Source organism: Aquarana catesbeiana, linkage group LG07 (assembly GCF_042186555.1).
Source record: "Aquarana catesbeiana isolate 2022-GZ linkage group LG07, ASM4218655v1, whole genome shotgun sequence".
Classification (NCBI taxonomy): Eukaryota; Metazoa; Chordata; class Amphibia; order Anura; family Ranidae; genus Aquarana; species Aquarana catesbeiana.
The window spans coordinates 26,586,898-26,600,497 of NC_133330.1; the positions used below are offsets into that span (position 1 = coordinate 26,586,898).

Sequence of the window (13,600 nt, forward strand, 5' to 3'; positions counted from 1 at the left end):
TGTAACAGAAATATTTCATAGTAAATATTACATTTACTTTATACATGAATAAATCATACAAAAGGATGATTGTGGAGGAAAGAAAACGAACAAGAATTTGGGCTCAAATGAGGGTTCATTGTGAGCTATTAGTATTGGCCCTATCAGACATTCAATTACAATACGGCTTGTGTAGCAATTGTCTATGCTATTTTTTGCTTTTTTTTTTTTTCACAAAAAGTGGAGTTACACTTTAAGTGTCAGTATTCTGCAAGCTACCACCATATTGGCCTACACAGAAAATGACAGCTGAGCACGGCAAGCTGGGAGATCGCTCCCCAACAACTGCAGCACGAGACACGTTTTCCTTTCCCCTAATACTTCCCCATCCTCAGGCCTGACATACCAAGTGGGCGCCGTTATCTCTGACCCGTACTTCATCCATCGCGGAGCCGACGCTCGCAGAAGTCGGAGGCCGAGAAAGGTTGCTGGGATCATAATGGCAACTGCAGAGGAACTGAAAAGAAAGAGAAATGAGAAGATGTGATGATTACCGGCCATCAATGGGAAGAGTCCCTACAGACAAGTCAGTTCATTGTCACGATTCTAGACATACAGTGCCTTGCAAAAGTATTCACCCCCATTGGCATTTTTCATGTTTAGTTGCCTCACAACCTGGAATTAACATGGATGGTTTGAGGATTTGCATCATTTAATTTACAGAACATGCCCACAACTTTGAAGATTTTTTTTTTTTTATTATTATTATTATTATTGTGAAGCAAACAACAAATAGGAGAAAAACAGAAAAAGTCAATGTGCATAACTATTCACCCCCCTAAAGTCAATATTTTGTAGAGTCACCTTTTGCGGCTATCACAGCTTCAAGTCGCTTTGGATAAGTCTCTATGATCTTGCCACATCTTACCACTGGGATTTTTGCCCATTCCTCCTTGCAAAAACTGCTCCAGCTCCTTCAAGTTGGAAGTTTTGCTTCACCAACTTAGACTATTGTGTTCTGATCCATCACATATAATTTAGATTAAAAACAAAAAAAAAAAAAAAAAATGAACTAAAGGCTGTAATGTAAAAAAATAGGTAAAAAGCCAAGGGGGTGAATACTTTTGCAAGACACTGTACATGGGCAGATGGAAGCTGATGTGTTTCTATTTTAAACTGAAATAACACGTTTAGTGGATTGAATGTTCAAACTGCAACCTGCACAGAGAAGAAGCGGCATCATTGTGATGAAGTGTGACAGTCTGGGCTCCCGAGACCCGGGTGGGATTCGATTTTTTTTACCTTCAAACAAGTCAATGTGAAGACATCACAAACACCTTCGTACCTTTCGTGTTGAATGGCCGTTAAAGCCACCGCCCACCTTAAAGTGGTAATAAAATCAAAGATGTAATATATTGCAGCTTACCAATCATTAGATGTGGTGGCTGCATTTGTTTTCTTTTCTTTGGCTGTTTCCCCTCTGTTTTAACCTGGTGATCTGACCAGTAACACACCTCCTGTATTAGCGAGACACAACTCTGGATGAAGGACCACAGGGGGCAAGCAGACAGCAGCATTGTCAGTCTGGGGGGAGGGGAGTGTTAAAGGAGTTGTAAAGGGAGATCTTAATACATTCTATGCATTAAGATTAAAAAAAAAAAAAAAAACGTTTTGTGTGTAGCAGCCCCAACCAGCACCACTCTAATTACTGGGCTGGGTTCTGAGGAAGAAGGTAATCTTTCGAAACGCGATACTGGGCTCTGAGGAAGAAGGTAATCCTTTGAAACGCGTCAGCTGGCAGTGGCTCCTGTATTCTCCTCTGCTATCATCTGGAGTCTGTTGTTACTTTGACCAATTATTATCGTCTGGAGACCATTTATATTAGTAGTTTTCTTCTATACGTTTGTAAGTAGTCTAAAAAAGGATAATGCACAAGGTCGGTGCACCCTTGTTTTCTTTCTTTTCTTTTTGACTGCTAGGATACCCCTATCCTTGAGGGCAGCCAGGCCTGAGGCGTTATCCATTGCAAAATCAAATCCATCTGGTAATTCACTTGTGCGCAGGAGTGTTTGTTTTCTCCACTCGAATTACTTACCTGAGCCCCAACTCTCTCCAGCGATGTCCACGAGTGTCTAAGCCATCCGGGACACTCATCCTAAATTGGCGGAGACACAGCAGGCGTGCCATTGGATACCGTGGCTGTCAAAGTCTTTCAGCCAATCTGGGGAGAGAGGGGGCGGGACCGAGTCAGGGCTCCGTGTCTGAACGGAGATATGTAGTTGTGACTCTGCTCCAGTGCCCCCCATAGGAAGCTGCTGGCTGTGGGGCACTCGATAGGAGGGAGGAGCCAGGAGCAGCAAAGAGGGACCCGAGAAGAGGAGGATCTGGGCTGCTCTGTGCAAAACCAACTGCACAGAGGAGGCAAGTATGACATGTTTGTTATAAAAAATAAAAATAAAAATTTAAAAAGGGAAAGAAAAGAAAGAAAAGAAGGAAAAGAAGGAAAAGAAGGAAAAGAAGGAAAAGAAGGAAAAGAAAGAACTTTCACTTTAAGCCCCGTACACACAATGAGGAAAATTGGTAGAAAAATTCCATACAAGGCACGATCATTCCATTTTCATTTAGTGTGTACACAACTTTTGACATCCAATTACGACTTTGCAAACGAAGATTTCCGATAGGACAAACTCCAACATTTTTCTCGTAATGTTTAACGTGTACCGTTTTCGTACAATTCGTACGAGAAAAAAAGAAAAAAAAAAAAAAAAAAAAAAAAAAAAAAAATCAGAAGAGAAAGACTGCACATGATCAGAAAAAATAAACAACCTAAAAAAAAAAAAAAAAGAAAAAAAAAAAAAAGAAAAAAAAAAAAAACCTTTGTCATACATGAATTTTTGTACATTACTTTCTTCCTCGCTTGCGACTTGCTGTGAAAGAGCGAGAAAAATCGGACGATCATTCGACCAATTTTATTTTTATAGTGTGTACCCCACTTTAAATAGACTAGCATATTTAGATACATGAACACATTTTATTTATGTAAAACCTTTATCTCAAAAAAGGAGAGAAAAAAAAAAATCGTTGTAGCCAATTTTAAAGGATTAGCTGGAGTTCGGCTAATTTTGCTAGTGTATCTAGATCTGCTAGCACATCTAACACGCCCCTCCCCCAAAACCGACACTGCTGCTGTACAAAAGTGCCCCCCCCCCCCTTGCTCCTTCATGCGAAGTTGGAGGCGCTCCAATACGGGAGGTGTGTGTTACTGGCCAGATCACCAGGTAAAAACAGAAGGGGAAAACATGCTGCATTTTTCTTGCACTGGAATGCTTTAAAACGCATAAAAAATGCACCGGAACGCACATATTCTTATCTAAGGTTAAGAAAAAAAGAGGGGGGGATGCACTGGACTGCATCAAAATCACACTGAAACGCATTAAAAAACGTGCATGCACAAAAGCATCTATAGAAAAGTTTCTATAGTGTGAACTGGACCTAAAAAAATAAATAAAACTAATGCAGCCACCACATCTAATGACTGGTAAGCTGCAATATATTACATTTCTGGTTTTAAAGCGGAACTAAACCCTCCTATACTTTACAGCCAAGGAAGCCGCCATCAGTTTGATCTGCAAGTTACCATAGCGCTGCACATGTGATCAGTTAGGACACCAGCCACTGGATGGCTTAACATTTCGGTTGACAGCACAAGCAACTGAGACGGCGATCACTAACGGCGTGCCTTGAATGTAACTATTTAGGGAAAACATTAAATCATTGGGTTTAGTTCCCTTTTTAAAAAGGACAAAAAAAAAAGGACAAACTTCACCCCCCCATTTTTTTTTTAAATCCTTCTTTGCTGGGTTATACGCACGGTACACCCTCCAGCTTTGTCCTGCTCCACCATCGTATCCTGGGACCCGTGCCGCCATCTTCACTACTTACATTAATCCGGGGGGGGGGGGGGGGGCGGTCTCTTCTGCATTCTTATGCCGCGTACACACGATCGGATTTTCCGACGGGAAATGTCCGATGTCAGGCTGTTGGCGGTATGTCCGACCGTGTCGTTGGATGGCATGCTCTCAAATTTTCAAACGTGTGTGTTGTCAGATTTTCGTACCGCGTGTACACAAGTCAGTCGGACAAAAAAAGTCCAAAAGTACAAACACGTATGCTCGGAATCAAGCGCTCGGTCTTGTAAAATTAGCGTTCGTCATGGGAGGTATCACGTACGTCTTGTACGTGTCGACGTTCGTAATTGTTGGCCAACAATTGTGCGGCCGTGTGTATTGCAACACAAGTTTGGGCCAACGCCCTTCGGACAAAATTCCACCGGTTTTGTTGTCGGAAAGTCCGATCGTGTGTACGAGGCTTTACAGCGAGCCCCCCCCCACCCGATGATACGCATGCGCCACGGCGCATCATCAGGGTGCCGGCTACAAGAACCAGGAATAGGCAGCGAGTTCCCTGGCGGTGCACAGGTTACCGCGGGGCCTCCTAGGATGCATGACATCGGAGACTGCTGGGGGGGGGGGCCTCCATGCTTGCCTAGGACAGAATCCCAAAAAAGTGCCAAGGTGACAAGAAGAAAAAAAAGTATTGTGAGCGAGGAGGAGGAGGAGGAGGGTGGGAATGCAATGATGGAAATGGGGGGGGGGGGTCGCTCTGCTTTCACATGGGCTGTGCAAAGCAATGCGGCTGCAATGTCACATGTGACCTCATTAAGGGGGTCATTCTCCTTTAAGGAGTGCAAAATGCAAAGGCTCCTTCCTTATAACATGTGACCTGCATTCAGTACAATTCAGCTACCAAAGGAGAATATAGGAGTGACATACCTTAGAGGAGCTGCTGGATCATTGCAGCAGAGGATTTGTCCTTGTACACACACAGCATGGCTGCCTGGAACTGACACTTACCATAGAGAGGAGCCCTTCCTGCCAATGCCTGTATATCCCGGTTGTTGTAATAAAAAAAAAAAAACCTCGACCTAGGCAAAAACTCGACGCCATCACTTCCGGTGCGGCTACGTCACTAGCCGCGATAAAGCCGCACATGCGCAGTGAAGCCGCGCGAACAGCTGTTTGGTGACGTAGGCCCACCAGAAATGACGAGGGTCGAGGTTTTGCGTAAGTCGAGCTTTTTTTTTTTTTTTTACAACACCGGTTACGTAGTGCGCATGCGCTCTTCAGCCCGGCCGCTCTTCTCGACAGAACACCGGCTACTTCCTGGTCTAACAACCACTTCCGCCAGCACACCATTCCCCTCACCCGCCCCCCCCCTACCGTCACTTCCGCCCGCACTCACGAAAGCCAACGCTTTCATTCCGCGCATGACCGGAAGCGTCTTTTACGCCGGAGTTTGCCGCTGAGGCTAATCCGCCGTCCCGCCGCTAGAGGGAGCCGCGCTATCACCATCCCGGTACCGGAGAGAGCAGCGATCACTGAAAGTAAAAAAAAAAAACAACATTCCAAATAACACTTTCTGTATCTGTATGTGATTTTTTTTATTTATTATTATTAAATCAGAAACAAAACAACAAGAGAAAGAAGAAGAAAAAAACAAGCTTCATTTTATATTATATTATCTGTATGTGATTAAATAAAAAGTTTAAAAAAAAATCTTTGCTTAGCGCAACTTCGTTTACATTTTACCAAACAAAAACCAATGTTTCTATGCCTTAAAGTGGTGTTCCAGCCGAAATTATACTTTTTAAATAAAAATACCCCTATAATACACAAGCTTAATGTATTCTAGTAAAGTTAGTCTGTAAATTAAGGTCTGTTTTGTTAGTTTATAGCAGTAGTTTGTTGTTTTATAAACTTACAGCAGGCCGTGGCCATCTTAAGTGTGGGCATCTGAAGCCAGACTGTATTTCTTCCTGGATCTCATCCTTGCAGCACATGCTCAGTGCAGCACAAGCAGTGTAATAGGTTTCAGGTCAGGTTTCCATAACAACGGCAGTTTCAGAGGAAGTTGCCGCCCCACATGCTCAGTGTAGCACAAGCAGTGTAATAGGTTTCAGGTCAGGTTTCCATGGCAACGACAGTTTCAGAGGAAGTTGCCGCCTCTTCCCAGAAGGCATTGCAAACAGGAAATGATGCAATGGGCCGCGGCCAGGGAGGAGGAAGTGAAAAATGAACACAGCAGATATACAGTAGGTGCTGAGAAAAAAAATTAAAAAATATCCAATTTGTTTACAGTGAACCGTTTAGTGAGGGATTCTGAAGAGTTGTAAAAGTGGGTGGAACTCCACTTTAATATTAATGTGAATGTAAAAAAAAAAGCAAAATTTGCTCTGGCAGTGAAAGGGTTACTGATTTCACATCTCCATGGCAACACTCACTGATAACGTCACTGTAGAGAGCACGTTTGTTTAACGGTTGCCAGAGCCCTGGCTGCTCAGTTGTGAAATCAACTTCAGGTAAGTACTTTTATTCTTATTAAATACTTATATAGCTCTCACATATATAATAATAATAATTATTATTATTATTAAATACTTATATAGCTCTCACATATATAATAGTAATTATTATTATTATTCTTATTAAATACTTATATAGCTCTCACATATATAATAATTATTATAATTATTATTCTTATGAAATCATTATATAGCTCTCACATTTATTATTATTATTATTATTATTATTATTATTAAATACTTATATAGCTCTCACATATATAATTATTAATCTTATTAAATACTTATATAGCTCTCACATATATAATAATAATAATTATTATTATTATTAAATACTTATATAGCTCTCACATATATAATAATAATTATTATTATTATTATTATTCTTATTAAATACTTATATAGCTCTCACATATATAATAATTATTATAATTATTATTCTTATGAAATCATTATATAGCTCTCACATTTATTATTATTATTATTATTATTATTATTATTAAATACTTATATAGCTCTCACATATATAATTATTAATCTTATTAAATACTTATATAGCTCTCACATATATAATAATAATAATTATTATTATTATTAAATACTTATATAGCTCTCACATGTATAATAATGAAATACTTGTATAGCTCTCACATATATAAATATTATTATTATTATTATTATTATTAAATACTGTTATAGCTCTCACATATACCATGGTGCTGTACAGAGAACACTGAGCCAGTTACATTAGTCTCTGCACCAGAGGAGCTTACACTCTAATGCCCCCACCACAGTCACACACCATTATTATTATAATTATTATTATAAAATACTTATACTTATATAGCTCTCACATATACCATGGTGCTGTACAGAGCCAGCCACATCAGTCTGTGCTGCAGAAGAGAACATTTATATAGCAGACATGATAGAAGAGATGACATGGGGGACTTGGTACCGGGATCTCACCTATACGGGTCCCAGAGAGTTAGAAGAGGCTGGTGGTGTAACCCCTGAGCACCCACCTCCAATTACAATATCAGATGTGGGGGGGTGGGGAGGGAGGGGCGCCTTTATTTTTAGTGACAGGTTCAGAAATATGTCCAAATCATAAGACGTCATTGCTTGTCCATGTTGTTCAGTATTTCTCTAATGACCCCCCCCCCCCCCCCCTATTGGCATTAGTTGCAGTTTTGCGTGTATGTATTGCATTGTAAGCATGGCTTCTCGCAGAGTTTGTATGCAATGCTTTCTGCAATGCTCCTTCAGTTGGCCTTTTCTTTTGGTTGGGATAGACTGGCAAAGTATTGGACCTTCTGCCAAGTATTTATAGCTCTGTCTCCCTGCTGGGGTGATACGTTCCTCCATATGTCCTGGTGACCATTGTCACCGAGGCACAAAGTAAGGGCAAATCCTACATTCATTTTAGAGTTGTCATGACAGCAGGGGGTGAGGGAAAATCTTCCAACAGGGACAATGTGGTAACATCTGTCCATAGGTGTGCACAGTGGGTGTGCCAGGTGTGCCTGGGCACACCCTAATCACTGCATGCGGTGCCGATTCCCCCTATCGCCTGGGCTTCCCTCCACGTTGCACTGCGCACGGGGGGGGGGGGGGTTCAGAATGGAGAGTGGGGGGAGGGACTGCTGAATATGTAATTTACCAGCCCCTTCTTTTTCTAAATGAACACAATCACTCGCTGTGTTCCTTCATAACTGAAGCATAGTAAGTTTACTACACTTCAGTTTGTGAATGAACGGGAAGCCTCTCATCACAGAGCACATTAATTCTCGTTAATTCACTTTCCAGGGCAGCTGTAGAGGAAGGCATGTGTGTTTGAGCTATGGGGTGCACACCAGTGACAGCTGGTGTTTTTCTTTTTGGGGAGGGGGCGGCAAACAACCACCCCCCCCCCACCCCCCGGTGAACCAGTGGCACCCCCCCTCGCTGTCGGTTGATCAGGTCACCCGCACCCCCCAGGGGTCTCACGGTCGGTCATCCAGCCCCGCACTTAACCCATTTAAAGTTGTGGGCGGGCAGCGTACCTACGGGCGGTGGGCAGCGGGCGGCGGCTTCCTCCTTCTCTGCATCACGGCTGCTTCTGCCATGCATCTCCTCCCTCCTCCTCCTAGGCGTCCAATAGGATCGCCTGTTCTTTCAGCCAAGCTAGTGACAGGTCTTAGGACCCGCTTCCTGATTGGCCGGGAGGAGGATCAGTGTGAACAGCGAATATTCATTCACTATTGTCACACAACTGGGTGGCGCCCTCCAGCCCACCCCTTTTTTTGAAGCCTATTAGGGCCTCTAGCTCTAATCATGTGCTTCAAACACCCTCCGTCCCCCCCCCATTGGAATCCATGTGTCCGGCACCCTACATGTAGATTAGGGGGCTGGAAGCAGCACCCGTGCGCCCCTGATGAACACCCTAATGCACACCTTTGCTTCTGCATAGCTCCCAAGTGTCCCTGATTTCGAGGGACTGTCCCTGATTTGGAGCAATGTCCCTCTGTCCCTCATTCCTCCTCATTTGTCCCTCATTTTGGTCTGATCTATATAGATGTTTATAAAATGCACTTTTTATCTATCAAAAAGGGTTTTCCAGCACTAAACCTTTCATCTGATTTCTAAATTGCTGCATTTGTAAATTCCAAAGCCAATATAAAGGAATAGTAGTGGTAAAAAAAAGCACTTGTAGGTTTAACCAATCTTGTTTTATTGTACAATTCCCTTTTAAGTGGGCGTGGCAAGAGGTGTGTCCTATGCCTGCATACTTTTGCTGATAGGTGTCCCTCATTCCCATCTCAAAAAGTTGGGAATTATGCTTCTGTCCAAGATGAGAATTCCCCTCACTTTGGGGAGATTTGCTCTCATTTCCTGTAGCATCACCAAGATGGGAAATAATAGGAAATCAGTCTAATAGTATGCAGATAACAAAAAAAAATAACTTAATCGGGGATCTAACCCTATACCCACTCTATTCAAAGCAAAGAAAAGTTTTGGCTAGACACGCAGTTAAAGAAGGGAAGGTATAAGGAAACACGAGGGAGATATGAACTAATAGACATCATTTTAGTAAAATATAAAGCTCATACATTCTCTGTTTTATTTCACTTTGATTCCAAAATGTTATCAAAACAAAATATATTAAATTTACACTTTCTCTTACAGGATTTCTTGCAGAGCATTCCAGCTTTAAAGAGAAGATAGAAGACAGAATCACAAGCTTTTATAAAGCACTTGAGGAGAAAGAAGAGAGAATTACGGGCTTTTTTAAAGCACTTGAGAGTAGCAAAACTACAAAAGTAAGTATCCTCTAACCGGGAAGGTAAAATTTGATTATTTTTTTTTTTTACAGTCTGTAATGTAGTCTGTAAGATCCCTCCTTTATTTGTTCTGGTGACAATCCTAAATTTTTAGAGTTGTCATGAGAACAAGAGCTGAAGGTGGACCATCCAATGTTCTGGTAACTGCAGTCTAAGATGGGAATTCCTCTCACTGTAGGGAGATTTCTTCTGACTTCCTGTTGCATCTCCAATTCAGGAAGTAAAGAGAAATCTCCCTAGCCTAGCAGGAAAAAAAAAAAACAACTTGATGGGGTTTCAGCCTCCCCTACTCTATCTAAAAATAATAATGCTGCTTCAGGTATCCGTTGGGTTCCTATTAGGAGTTTGCATGCCCCCTGCACACCTGATAGGAAACCCAACGGCCAACTGAGAGATAAAGACCATAACTCCCAACTGTCCCTGATTTCGAGAGACTGTCAATGATTTCGAGGGACTGTCCCTGATTTGGAGCAATGTCCCTCTTTCCCCGTCATTTGTCCCTCATGTTGGTCTGATCCATATAGTTAATAAAATGCACTTTTTATCTTTCAAAAAGTGATTCCCAGTGCTAAACCTTTCATCCAAATTATAAATGGCTGCATTTGTAAATTTTAAAAGCCAATATAAAGGAATAGTAGTGGTAAAAAAAAGTCCCTTGTGGATTTAATTAACCTTTTTTTTTTTTTTGGTTAATTCTCCTTTAAGGGGGTGTGGCAGGGGGTGTGTCCTATGCCTGCATACATTTGCTAGTAGGTGTCCCTCATTCCCATCTCAAAATGTTGGGAGGTATGATAAAGACCCCTTTTACACTGGAGGCGTTTTTCAGGCGCTTTAGCGCTAAAAATAGCGCCTGTAAAGCGCCTGAAAATTGCCTCATCTGCAGCCCCAGTGTGAGAGCCCGAGCGCTTTCACACCGGGGCGGTGCGCTTGCAGGAGGTTAGAAAAAGTCCTGCAAGCAGCATCTTTGGTGCGGTGGAGGAGGGGTGTATACAGCGCTCCTCCACCGCCCCCTGCCCATTGGAAATGCATGGACAGTACTGCCAAATGGCGGTGATCTGTGATTTTTAGGGGGACTGCAACATTGCAGTGGACAGATCGGACACTTTTGACATATTTTTGGGACCATTGACATTTATACAGCGATCAGTGCTATAAATATGCACTGATTACTGTGTAAATGTCATTGGTAGGGAAGGGGGTTAACCAGTGGCGTCGCTAAGGGGTGGCTTTTGGGGCTATAGCCCCGAATCTGGGGCCCATAGCCCTGAGTCTTTGCAGGGGTCCCCAAGGGGAGGGGGGCTCTCTGGGGACCCTGATGCAAGGGAGAGGCTCTCTGGGGACCCTGATTTAAGGGGGAGGCTCTCTGGGGACCCTAATGTAAGGGGGGGCTCTCTGGGAACCTTGATGCAAGGGGGAGGCTCTCTGGGGACCCTGATGCAAGGGGGACGCTCTCTGGGGACCCTGATGCAAGGGGGACGCTCTCTGGGGACCCTGATGCAAGGAGGAGGCTCTCTGGGGACTCAGATGTAAGAAGGAGGCTCTCTGGGGACCATGATGTAAGGGGGGGCTTTCTGGGGACCGCCGGCCACGCGCATGGGGTCCCCCACGCCGTGCGCGCTCGCCCTCTGGCGGCTCTTAAAGGAAAAGCCGCACCCATACGGGTTTTCGCCCAGGAGAGCCATTCTGCAGCAGTATATCTACGTTAGCCGGTCGGGAACCGGTTAAAATCTTTACATCAACTTACCGTCTTTTTTTTGTTATAGATTTCAACCATGAACACATACGAAGAAAAGGCAATGTGTAACCTAAAAGCTTTCGTAGTAAAGAAGGCACTGAAGGGAGGAAGACAGTGGAGAGAGGAGGGGAAGAAGTGGGAAAAGGAGGTTAAGAAGCGGAAAAAGGAGGAGAAGAAGCGGAAAAAGGAGGAGAAGAAGCGGAAAAAGGAAATTGAGTACGCAAAACTACATCTGAAAGCTCAAAGGACAAAAATTATGTTGAAGGTGTTTAAGACCAAAAAAACAGCAAGGAGAAGGTAAGTACACGTTTTTCTATATAAATATATTTTAAGAACATGTAGGGGGAAATTAATGCAGCTGTGCATGGCAGCCAATCAGCTTCTAACTTCAGCTTGTATAGTCAAGCTTTGACAATAAGACCTGGAAGCTGATTGGTTCCTATTCAGAGCTGTACCAGGTTTTGCACCATGCAGTTTTATTGAATACCCCCCCCCCCCCCCCAAATAGAATCTGTCAATGACAATTGAAGCCGTCACATCGCCTTTGTGGAGGATTACACTTTAGTAAAATATGGAACTCGTTCCTCTACATCAACCCTCTGTCCTCAAGTACCACCGACAGGCCATGTTTGCAGGTTTTCCTTCATCTTGCACAGGTGCTTTAATTCAAAATCAGAGTCAATGGCTTGGTATTTTGGACAGCTATTCTATCTAAGAGAAATTCCCAAAACATGGCCTGTTGGGGGTACTTGAGGACAGGGTTGAGAACCACTGATCTACATGACCCCCGGGTATAGAGAACAGAAATCACTGAGGGGGGGGAGGCTTTTCATGTCCCTCTGACTTTCATATTACTGAAACTAAAGAACTGGAATTATGGCAGTGTGTTAATTGGGGCGACTAAAACATTTTAGTCGACTAAATGAATACTATTTTAGTCGACTAAAATACGACTAAAACTATAACAACTGAGATGACTAAAAATATGACTAAAACTATAATGGCATTTTAGCCAAAAGACTAAAATGGGACTAAAACTAAAACGGCATTTTAGTCAAAAGACTTAGGCTGCTTTCACACTGGGGCGGTAGGGGGCGTCGGCGGTAAAACAGCGCTATTTTTAGCGCTGTTTTACCGCGGTATTCGGCCGCTAGCAGTGCGGTTTTAACCCCCCGCTGGCGGCCGAAAAAGGGTTAAAACCACTCGTATAGCGAGTACTGGAGATTTAGTCAACTAAATACGACTAAAACTAAAAAACAATTGCAGGAGACTAAAATGGGACTAAAACTAAAATGCTATTTTAGTCCCAAGACTAAAGCTAAAACTTTATCGAAATTTGCTGCCAAAATTAACACTGAATTATGGAGATCCATAGGACTGATCAGTAAACAGAGTCCCCCCCCCCCCCCCAATATCCAATTAGATTTTATATAACTTCTATGTGACGCTTTTTACAAGTTCCTCTACTAAGCGAAAATGTTTGGAAGCCGTTATATTCTTCTGTGTAGAACCGACATCTCATGAACCTTTCTTTCTTTCTTTATCATCAGGAAACTAATGCACCAAGTGGTCGCCCACAGGCTCATCAACAAAGTTCCTTCTTCATGTCCTGCAGAAATGCGCAACAGGTAAGTAAAAAATTCACTTAGTCTTCTCTATGATGGAATTATTTGGAAGAGATTTAAAATGCAGCGTTATTGCCGCTTAAAAAAGAAAAACCATTGAAGATAACTAGAGCCCAGCCATATGCTTTACAAATGTGCATTGCGCTCCACCGGCTTCGGGAGTCTGAGAGTTGGCGGAGAACAATAGGAATAAATGGAGTTTGTGAGAGAAAAGAGAAAGCCGGGAGGAGATTCCGATATGGAGATCTGTCAAAGTCAGATGACCGGCTCTCCTCCAATCATGGATCTCTCTCTGCTGAGACAAGCGGAGGGAACACCATGAACCAGTGGCCCGCATTTTATAAATGGGCTGTAAAATGCGGGTTGCAGTATGCGTAGCCCTATATAAAGGAGAACGCATAGCATCGTCTCTCTCTTATAAATAACTCCAAGTCCTTAGTATTGACATTTTTTGTTTCAGATGATGATGCTCTGGAGACCTCATCACTAGACATAACCTTCCATTTAAAACTCTGTT

General features: G+C 42.8%; 2 protein-coding genes across 4 annotated transcripts in view; one reads left to right on the forward strand and one right to left on the reverse strand.

Moving 5' to 3' along the window:
* The window catches only part of NDUFAF3 (NADH:ubiquinone oxidoreductase complex assembly factor 3), a 17,445-nt gene extending 12,423 nt beyond the window's left edge, over positions 1–5,022 (reverse strand). The window contains exons 1-2 of one of the 2 annotated variants that reach the window (XM_073591831.1): positions 4,893–5,022; positions 386–496 (exon numbers count right to left, since the gene is read on the reverse strand). In XM_073591831.1, coding sequence (XP_073447932.1) covers positions 386–477 — 92 coding nt within the window. In that variant the 5' untranslated portion in view covers positions 478–496; positions 4,893–5,022. Of the gene's footprint in view, positions 1–385; positions 497–4,811 lie in introns of both variants that reach the window. The other variant, XM_073591830.1, reaches the window with a different exon arrangement.
* The window catches only part of LOC141102806 (uncharacterized), a 23,447-nt gene continuing 14,604 nt past the window's right edge, over positions 4,758–13,600 (forward strand). Inside the window, exons 1-4 of one of the 2 annotated variants that reach the window (XM_073591828.1) lie at positions 4,758–5,102; positions 9,569–9,702; positions 11,487–11,755; positions 13,009–13,086. In XM_073591828.1, coding sequence (XP_073447929.1) covers positions 5,081–5,102; positions 9,569–9,702; positions 11,487–11,755; positions 13,009–13,086 — 503 coding nt within the window. In that variant the 5' untranslated portion in view covers positions 4,758–5,080. Of the gene's footprint in view, positions 5,103–5,554; positions 6,398–9,568; positions 9,703–11,486; positions 11,756–13,008; positions 13,087–13,600 lie in introns of those variants that run through there. The other variant, XM_073591829.1, reaches the window with a different exon arrangement.